The sequence below is a fragment of the Herpailurus yagouaroundi genome, unplaced genomic scaffold (assembly GCF_014898765.1).
Source record: "Herpailurus yagouaroundi ecotype Mexico unplaced genomic scaffold, PumYag 207, whole genome shotgun sequence".
In the NCBI taxonomy this organism is placed as follows: domain Eukaryota; kingdom Metazoa; phylum Chordata; class Mammalia; order Carnivora; family Felidae; genus Herpailurus; species Herpailurus yagouaroundi.
The window spans coordinates 4561701-4570894 of NW_024412438.1; the positions used below are offsets into that span (position 1 = coordinate 4561701).

At 64.2% G+C, this 9194-nt stretch overlaps 1 protein-coding gene across 1 annotated transcript in view; it reads left to right on the forward strand.

The window, feature by feature from the left end:
* Positions 1–8587, forward strand: part of DCST2 (DC-STAMP domain containing 2) — a 10373-nt gene extending 1786 nt beyond the window's left edge. The window contains 11 exon segments of the mRNA XM_040452742.1: positions 35–100; positions 509–722; positions 895–1052; positions 1732–1896; positions 2699–2866; positions 2996–3096; positions 4461–4591; positions 4917–5044; positions 5423–5516; positions 5625–5765; positions 8371–8587. Of these exon segments, the coding sequence (XP_040308676.1) occupies positions 35–100; positions 509–722; positions 895–1052; positions 1732–1896; positions 2699–2866; positions 2996–3096; positions 4461–4591; positions 4917–5044; positions 5423–5516; positions 5625–5765; positions 8371–8401 (1397 nt within the window). The 3' untranslated portion in view covers positions 8402–8587.
* The last annotated feature ends 607 nt before the right edge of the window (positions 8588–9194 follow it).

The window sequence follows — 9194 nt, forward strand, 5'->3', positions numbered from 1 at the left end:
CCCCCCCCCCCCCCACTCAGTCTCCGGGTCTCAGTGGTCCAGGTGTTCTGCACCATCCCCGAGTACATCCAGCCCTTCTTGCGCAAGACCATCGGCCCCCGTGAGTGTCCCCCCTGCCCCCGGCCGCCCCAGGGGGTGCTCCTGGGGCAGTCCCCTCCTTGCTCGGGCCCACTCCTGGCCCAGAATGAGAACGCAGGGGCCAGAAGGAAAGGACCCCAGGAAGTTACCCAGGAAAGGGAAGCCCAGCAAGAGGGAGGTGCACCACCCCAAGCTGGACGTCAGAGCAGGACCCGGGAGGGGATCAGGGCCCCCCCCCCCCCGCCCACCCCAGGGCATCGGGTGGCACTGGAGTCAGGCTGCCATGGGGATAGGGGACAGCACGGACTGCGGAGGCCCCTCCCCAGTCCACACTGGGTCCCAGCGCGGGGGCCCGGCTGGCCCGCGAGCCATGCCAGGCGCTGGTCTCCTGACTCCTGGCTCACGGCCCTGCGGCACCTGCCGGCCCCAGCTGTGAGGCACTTGATCAACCGGGTGCGTCAGGAGTTTGAGTTCAACGTCACGGCCACCCACCACTTCTCTGTGGATCTCAACGCCTCCCGGAGCCTGTCCCAGGTGGCCCTGGACCTGCAGGAAGCCGTCAGCGTGAAGCTGCACCGCGTCCGAGAGGCCCTGGCCCTGATGGGCTACACCGCGCCCCTGCTGCTCCCGCTGCTCTACCTCCAGTGAGGGGCTGGGGGGCTCCGGCGGCCGGGGCTCGGCTCGTCCCGCGGCCTTCAGGGGGGCCGGGGTCGGGGGGCCTCCGTCGGGGGGCCGCCCGGGAGGTGCGGGGCGGGAGGGCGGCGCCCAGCGGAGTCTGGGCTGGGGTGCTGAGGGGCCTCGCGGACACTCCCCCAGAGCCCTGTGTTACCGGTACCGTTACCTGAACTGGCTGGGTTTCGACAACATCTACATTACCAGCCGATTTCTGCTCATGGAAGACGTCCGCTCCAGGGCGGGCCTGCCCACGGTGCTGCCGCTCAGCGCCCACGAGGCCCGACACTACATCCAGCCCGGTGAGGGCCCCGGGATCTGCAGACGGGGACACCGAGCCGGCCCGACCCTAAGCCCCACACACGGCACTGCGTCCGAAAGGGGAAGGTCCCTGCACGCAGACGCGTGACGAGGGGGCCGGTGCCTCTGGGAGCACCTGACGTCCGGACAGAGGGCAGGGGTGGGGAGTGGACACCAGCCGAGGGAAGGGAGGCTTTGGGGGTGAGGCCGGAAGTGCAAATGTGCTAATATGGAGATGCCGCCTGGGAGGAAAGGGCCAGGGACCCCCAGGAGGGCGGGTTCCTGAAGACTTGGAAGGGCCCAGGCCCGGAAGCTAAGCTGCTATGTCACAGCCCCCCACCACGACCCCCCACCGCCACTTCCAGCCCTGGCCCAGGGGTCCCCACAGCTTCTACACCTTCCAGATCAACCAACGGGCCCACTCGGTGGGGGCAGGAGCCCTCCCCAGGAGGGAGCTCTCTCCCCCCAGGGCTGGAGTCTGGGGGTGAGGGGACGGGGGTCTGGGAGTCAGGGGGTGAGGGGACGGGGGTCTGGGAGTCCGGGGCTGAGGGGACGGGGGGCTGGGAGTTCAGGGGTGAGGGGACGGGACAGGGGGCTGGAGTCTGGGGGTGAGGGGACGGGCGGCTGGAGTCCCGTGGTGAGGGGACGCGGTGGCACCCTCCTGCCCGCCCTCCCACCCAGGTTCCATCTTCCTGTCCCGGTGGGAGCGGGTGTTCTATATCCTGGCAGTCTTCGACCTGGTCCGGTACCTCCTCCTCGTGCTCCTCCTGGTGTTCCTGGACTACGCCGTCTTCTGGGTGCTGGACCTGGCTCGGCACCAGCTGCAGGGGGAGATCGTGGCCCGCAGTGAGCGCCTGAGCCTCCCCCTGCCCCCCTGGCCGGCATCCTCCCGTCCCCCCCGGCCCCAGGGGACGATGCCCCGAAGTCCCCAAGTCACTGTGACTCATCAGCCCCTGGCTTCGCCCCTCTTCCAACTCTGTCCTCTGCCCGGTGAGCCCTGTGTCCCGTTCGTGGTTATACCATAACAGAGTAGTTAGCAACATCGGGTCTGGACTCACACTGGCCTGGGCTCCGCGGTCCCAGCTCTGCCCTCCGCGAGGTGCTGACCTCAGGCCAGTGGCTCGGCCTCGCAGAGCCGGGGCATGGCAGCCCCTCGGGGGTACGTGACCCACGCGTGTCGGGGTCGGGTGGGCCGCTGACTGAGAGCACGCTGTAAACCACAGAATATAATTAATCTGATCCTGCATCTGCCGAAGGTCCAACGGAGAAAATAAAAACAACAAAAAAGCCCCAAACGATCAATAGAGCACGCAGCCCCGTGGCTGCAACAGTCAGCACTTAGCAAACGCTTTGCAACGAACGCTTCTGGAGAGTGGAGAGTCGTGGGGGCCGGGGAGGGACTCGGTGACCATCCAGGCCGTCTCACGTGGGGGAGCGGGGCAGTTCGGGGCCCTGGAGCCAGTCCTCCTCGGTGCTCGGTGCTCGGGGCTGAGGTTAGGCCCAGCATTGTCAGAGGCCCCTGGCTGGGGGCAGGAGGCCTGTCTGCTGTCCCCCCCCCCCCCCCCCCCGCGCACGTGGCCTTTCCCGCACGGGAGAGAGGGGGCAGGGACACGGGCCTGTGGGCCCTCACAGGGCACCTCTGTGCCAGGCCCCGTGGCAGTGTCCATAACCGTGGAGGGTCCCGGCTACGCCGGGAAGATCTATCGTGACCTGGTGTCAGCGTTTGACGTCCTGCAGCAGAGCAACATCAGCGTCTTGTCCCCGCGCTGCGTCCTGCGCCCCTCGGAGCCTGACGCCACGGGTTACGTCGTCCGGGGTCGGCCCCCCCCGGGGGGGGGGGGGGGATGGGGTGCCCTCGGGCGGGGAGGGGGAGCTGACAGCATTCAGGGCACGAGGGGCACCCTGTGCCCAGGGACAGCAGCTCAGCGGGACTGCGTGCCCCCAGGCATCATGTACGGCCTGTGCTTCTTCGTCACGCTGTGTGGCAACTACGTCAGCAGGCTGCGGCGGGTCATATGTGCCTGGTACTACCCGTCCCGGGAGCAGGTGAGGGGCCCACAGCCGCCCCGCCCCCACCCCGCGCGCCAAGTGCGCGCTGTCTCGGTGGGGGGAGCTTCGAGTCCTTCCAGAGTCCCAGCCCTCTCTCCTCCGGCGGAACCCCCACAGCGCCTCACCTGGACTGTTGGCCTCTGGGCCCAGATGGGGCTGAGGGACGGGGGCGTCCTTGGGCAGGGCTCTCTGAGGCCGAGCTTGTCTCTGAAGTTTTGTGAATGACGGGGGGGGGGGGGCGCGTGCTGGGGCGTGAATGGCCGCCGGCCACCTGCTCACTCATTTGCGAACCATTTGTTGGCATCTAGCGTAGGCCGGTCACCGTGCTGCCCCACGGTCGCCAAGATGCAGTCTGGAGCGCCGGCCGCGAACAAGATGCTGCACTTAAAAGTGTTTTTAGGGGTGGCTGGCTGGCTGTCTGGGAGCCTGCGACTCTTGAACTCGGGGTGTGAGTTCGAGCCCCGTGATCTCCCGGTTCGGGAGTTTGAGCCCTGCATCAGGCTCTCCACTGTCAGTGCTGAACCTGCTTTGGATTCCCCTGTCTCCCTGTCTCTGCCCCTCCCCTGCTTGTGCTCTCTCTCTCTCTCTCTCTCTCTCTCTCAAAGATAAAAATTAAAACCATTGGGGCACCTGGGTGGCTCAGTCGGTTAAGTGTCAGACTCTTGGTTTCAGCTCAGGTTGTGATTTCGTGGTTTGTGGATTTGAGCCCCACATCGGGCTCTGTGCTGACAGCTCGGAGCCTGCTTGGGATTCTCTCTGCCCCTCTCTCTGCCCCTCCCCAGACTGCGCTCTGCTTCTCTCAAAATAAACAAATAAAAACTTTAAAAAATTAAAAAAAAATAAAAAAATCTCCTTAAAAAACACTTAAAAATTAAAACAAAATCTTTTCTAAATTTTTTAAAATTTTCTTTAATTTTTTTTAATTTATCTTTTTATTTTTGAGAGAGACAGAGACAGAATGAGAGGGCGTTAGGGGCAGAGAGAGAGGGAGACACGGAATCCGAAGCCGGCTCCAGGCTCCGAGCGGTCAGCACAGAGCCCGCCCGACACTGGGCTCGAACCCACGAGCTGTGAGATCATGACCGGAGCCGAAGGCAGTCGCCCAACTGACTGAGCCACCCAGGCGGCCCCCAAGAAAGAAAATGTTTAAAAAAAGAGAGAATGTTGTATTAGGGAGTGAGTGAATCTATCAGTGGTATGAAAACCCAGAGGAGAGAGTAGGACACTGCTCCCGGGATGTGCAGAGGCCCCCAAAGGAAGAGGCCAAACCTAGAGGGATAGGAGCTGGACAGAGGGCAGACGGCATTCCCGGCACATGAAACAGGCTCAGGGAGCTCCCACCCCGGCCTCCCCTCCACCAGGAGAGGATCTCTTACCTGTACAACGTACTTCTGAGCCGCCGAACCAGTCTGTCGGCTGCCTTGCACCGAGCAGTGAGGCGGCGGGCGGCCGACCTGGGCCACACGAGTGTCCTGCGGATGCTGGTCAGGCGGTGAGTCCACTGTCCTTCCTTCCAGGGGCGGGGCAAGAGGGGACAGAAAAAGAGCCAGAGGTCAGAACGGATCACTGTCTTTCCCGGGCGTCCAGAGGTTTGGTTGAAGAGGGTGCCCGTTCCGCGCCATCCGTGCAGAGACGAGAATCCGGGCTGAGAATTCTGGGCGGGGTGGGGGGGGCGGTGGCCTGAAGGGAGGAGGAGGGCGGGACGCAGAGGCCGTGGCTACGGTCAGAGGGATGGAGGTCAGGCTGCGGGCAGGCCTACCCTCGGAGGGAGGCGGTGGCTGTGGGGCCACCCGCTCAGTGTCTGGGACGCCCCGCAGATGCTCCTGTCTGGCTCCGGTGGTCGCCCACCTCTGGCAGGAGCAGGGTTACTGCCTGGGCTGTGGGCAGGGCTATGACCGGGAGGACACGGAGACCTTTGTGTCCTGCGCTACCCCTGGCTGCCCAGGTAAGAGTCCTGGGGTGCAAGCGTCTCCCTGCTGGGGCTCGCCACGGCCGTGGGACGAGTGGCAATCCCCTGTGGTCCTTCCCTCGTGGAGCCTTCCTGGAACTGCCCTCTCGAGCCGCCCCCCCCCGCCCCCCCCCATCATTACCACGCGTGTTCTCGTGGACAGAAAACCACGGGGAGCCCGCTGTCTCTCCTGCCTTGACTCTCCTGGTGGTAACGGAATTTACGGAATTTATGCCACAGTGGCACTGCAGCCATCTCCCCCCCCCCCCAGGCACCATGCCAAGGCCCCCCCCCCCTCCCCCCAGGCTGGAGGCCGGGGGCTCGGGGTGGGGGGAGGGGCTCCCAGTCACCTCCTTCCCTCCCCCCCTTTCCCAGGTCTCTTCTGCTCCACCTGCTTTCGTCTCCTGGACAACGCCTGCTCCGTGTGTGCATCTCCCCTGTCCCACCAGGGGGACCTGGACCCCGAGCTGTGAGTCTCCAGCTCGACGGGGCGGCCGGAGTCTGTGGGGTTGGGGGGGGGGGCGGCACACCACCCTCCCCCGGAACCTCTGTGGGCCGTGACGGGAGGCTTCTCCAGGGACTCCAGTGACGAGGAGGGCCCCCGGCGGTGGCTGGCCGCAGCCCGGAGACAGGACCCCGAGCAGGAGTGGTTACTGAGGCAACAGCTGCAGGAAACGCTGGGCAGGACCCTCCCTTCGGGGTCCAGCCCTGAGGTCAGGTGAGGGGCGGCGAGCCGGGCATGGGGCCTGGGAGGCCTGGGCCTGTCCTGTCACATCTGCCAAGGGCTTCTCCGGTGCGGGCCCTCTGCTGGAGCCGGAGGCAGAGGCGAGGGGAGAGGGCAGGGAGGGAAGGAGGTTTGCCCCGTGCCCGTTCTGTGGCAGCGGCGTGCCCTGGAGGAGTCCGCCAGACTGGGGGAGTGGCATCGACCGACCGACCGTGTGAGTGAGGGCAGCCCCGAGGGGCCCCAGCTCAGGAGGGGCTCAGGGCAGGGCGGACAGCAGGAACAGCAGGGTGGCTTGGGGATGGGGTCGTATTGATGGAGGCTGCAGGGGAGAGGTGAAAAAGAGGTGGGCTGGGGCACCCTGGGGGTCTGCTGGGCTGACTGGCGGAGGGCAGCATTTCAGGGGAGGCCGGGGTGAGCCTGGAGAACGTGAGCTGTTTCGGGGAGGGAGGCAGGGCCGGAGCGGGGCTGTGTGTGTCTGTCGGGTGAAGTCAGAGGCCGCCGCGGGGAGATGAGCTGGGAAGTCAAGGGTGGAGAGCTGGCTGAGCGCCTTCCTCACCATCTGAAGGTCCCTCGGTCGGATAGGGACACGTTCATAGTTGTCCTTTAAGACAATAAGCTAAGAAGGCAGCGAGAAGTTGGTGTGGCCTCAGGACGGAGGTGCCGAGGGTGGCAGGGGTTTGTGCTTGGGGCCGGCGGTGCTGGCGGACGAACAGGTTGTGGGGGAGGAAGAACGGCTCGGTTGGAGAACTTTGGGGTATCTGGAGGGAGGCCAGCTGGAGACGCCCAGGGGCCAGCGAGAAAAGGCCTGGGCTCTGGGCCTGTGGCGCCAGGGCTGACTTTCCGGCTGCGGCAGAGGCGGGTGAGGGCGGGGCAGGGGCTCAGGGGCTCAGACACAAACCGAGCAGGGGAGAGGCTGGAGGACACAGAGGGCCAAGCACAGTAATTCCATGAGATGGGTGAGGAGGAGGAGGCCGAAGCCTGGCCAGTGGATCTGGTGGCTGACAGGTCACCGCCGTGGCCGCTTGTGGGAACATTTTCTGTGGTCCCGGGAAAGCCAGACCATAATGAGCTGAAGGGCGATAGGTAGACAAGACTCGGAAACAAAGGGTACGTGGCTCTGTATCACAATTGCGAGAAGCTTGATAATTTTAAATATAACTGCTCTAGTTAAAAAAGGGAAGCCGGATGCCGAAGAGGGGGGCAGTCCTCACACGGCAGGGGTAGGGCTTGCGGGGCCAACGCTGAAGATTTTCTTTCCCCGAGGATGGGGGCGCTGGGCCTTTAGGAGGAGAAAGAGGGGGCACCGGAGAAGTGGGGTGTAGGCCAGGTGGACCGGGTGGCCTTGGTCAGGGTGGCGGCGCACCTGTGGCAGGAGGGGGACGGGCGTGTTCCTCTGAGCAGGGCTGGCTGGCGGGAAGGCGGGGGGCGGTCAGATGTAAGGGAGCCCTGCTGAGACAGCATGTAAGGGGCTGGGAGCAGAATAAAGGTTCCAAGGAGCGGGTACCAGAGGTCAAAACACCTGCCTTGGGAGTGTGCAGGGGCTGGCTGGGAGGGTAAGGGATTTCCAGGCAGCGTAAAAGGCCCAGATGATGCTGAAAACCACAGCCTATAATGACGGACTCCAGTATGCTTGGTTATGTGGGTTTCTCTGGGAAAAGTGGTCCCACGGACAGGAATTGAACAGGGTTGAAGGCTCTTTCTGGGTGGGGAAGAGGACAAGACGAGAGAGCTGGGGTGTCTTCAGTAAGAGTGCCACTACCGGCCTTGGGGCGGCAGAGAAGGGGCTGATGCCAGGGGGACGTCCGGGGTCTATGTGTCCGTCAGGTGTTAAGGAGCAGGGTTAGTGGCCGGGAGGGACACAGAGAATAGGTCATGGCCAGGGAGGAATTCTGGGATGAATCCAGAGGGCAGCCAAAGTTCGGGGGTGTCCCAGTGGAGGCAGAGGCAAAGGCCTTTATGGCCGTGGAGGTCAGAGGTCAAGGACTGAAATGCCAGAGAGGTGGGTGAGTCCCCAGCGAGGAGGCTGGGGGCCACACAAGCAGCTAGAAGCTGGTACAGGCAGCCTGGGTGGGGTGGGGCAGGTGACTGGGGAGACAGTGGCAGCCCCTGTCGGGGGGGGGGGGGGGGGGAGGGGGGGAGAGCAGGTGCCACCAGAGGCCGGGGTGCAGCGGCCGGGTGCCAGCAGGGTTTGGGAAAGACAGGCAGTCTCCTCCACCCGGGAGAGCTGCGTAAGGAAAAGGTGCGGTGGGCACAGGCTGGCACAAATGGGGCAGGGGGAGCAGTGATGAGCTGGGGTGGGGGGGTGAAGCTTTGGTTTCAGAGGCTCCCGAGGGGCTCACTGCAGTTAAGATCTGGGTCGTGGGAACGGGGAAGCCACGAGTGGGTGGGTACAGCTCCGAGGTCACTACCGGTTCTGCCCTAACTGGCCATGCGACCTTGGCAAGGGACTGCCCACTGGCCCGTGAGCGCCAGCCTCAAACGGGGACCTGCCTGCCGGCGTCTGGAGGAGCAGCAGGAGTAAATACTGAACCACAGGGCGGGGACGCACCTGTGGAAACAGCACTGGTGACCAAGCTGCTCCCCCCGCTCTCCTCGCTAGTGACCTGGACGAGGAGAAGGGGCCCCCGTAGAGGTCTCAGAGGACAGAGGACACAGATGCAGGGGCCCCACCTGAGAGGATTCCCACACCCCCTCAGCCCGAGGGCACCCAGAGCGGCCCTTCTCTCCGGCTTCAGAACCCCAGCCCCTCCGTCTCTCACCTCCCTCCCCTCCTGATGCCTCCTAGCTAACTCCCAAATAAAGGACCCGAAGGCAGACACGAGTGTGAATCTTAAATTATTATTATTTCTTCCTGTCTCTTACACCCAAGGTGGGGGCAGGGGAAGAGGAGGGGAAGAGGAGAGGGGGGACTCGCCTCCCCCCCTAAGGCACTGAGTGGAGAAGCCGCAAGGGGGGAGGGGGGAGGTCACATTGTCCTCACTCTCTGGGGCTAGGCCCCAGGTCTCCCCAGCCCTGGGCTCCCCCATCACCTGAAATGCTAAGATGAGGCCCAGGGCCACCTGACCTCCCCCAACCCCAATATATTACATCATCACTTTTTAAATAGATACAGGGACTGGTCCCGCTACCCCCTCCCTGTGACACCCCCTCACTATTGGGGGTACCTGGGCAGCTGTGCAAATGGGCATGAGGGTGCATGGGAGGAAGGGAGAGCACCGGGCCCCTTAACCTGCCCCTTTTAAGGAGGGGGAGGGGCCGCCAGGCCAAGGAGGGGAAATAGTGCAAGGCAGAGCCCAGGCCGCAAGGGGGGGGGGGGGGGGCAGCACCCAGCGAGGACGGGAGGGGGGGCAGTTGCCCCCACCCCCAGCAGAATTGGGTAGTTAAAAATCTGAAACTAGATTTCAACAAGACCAACAGAAGAGG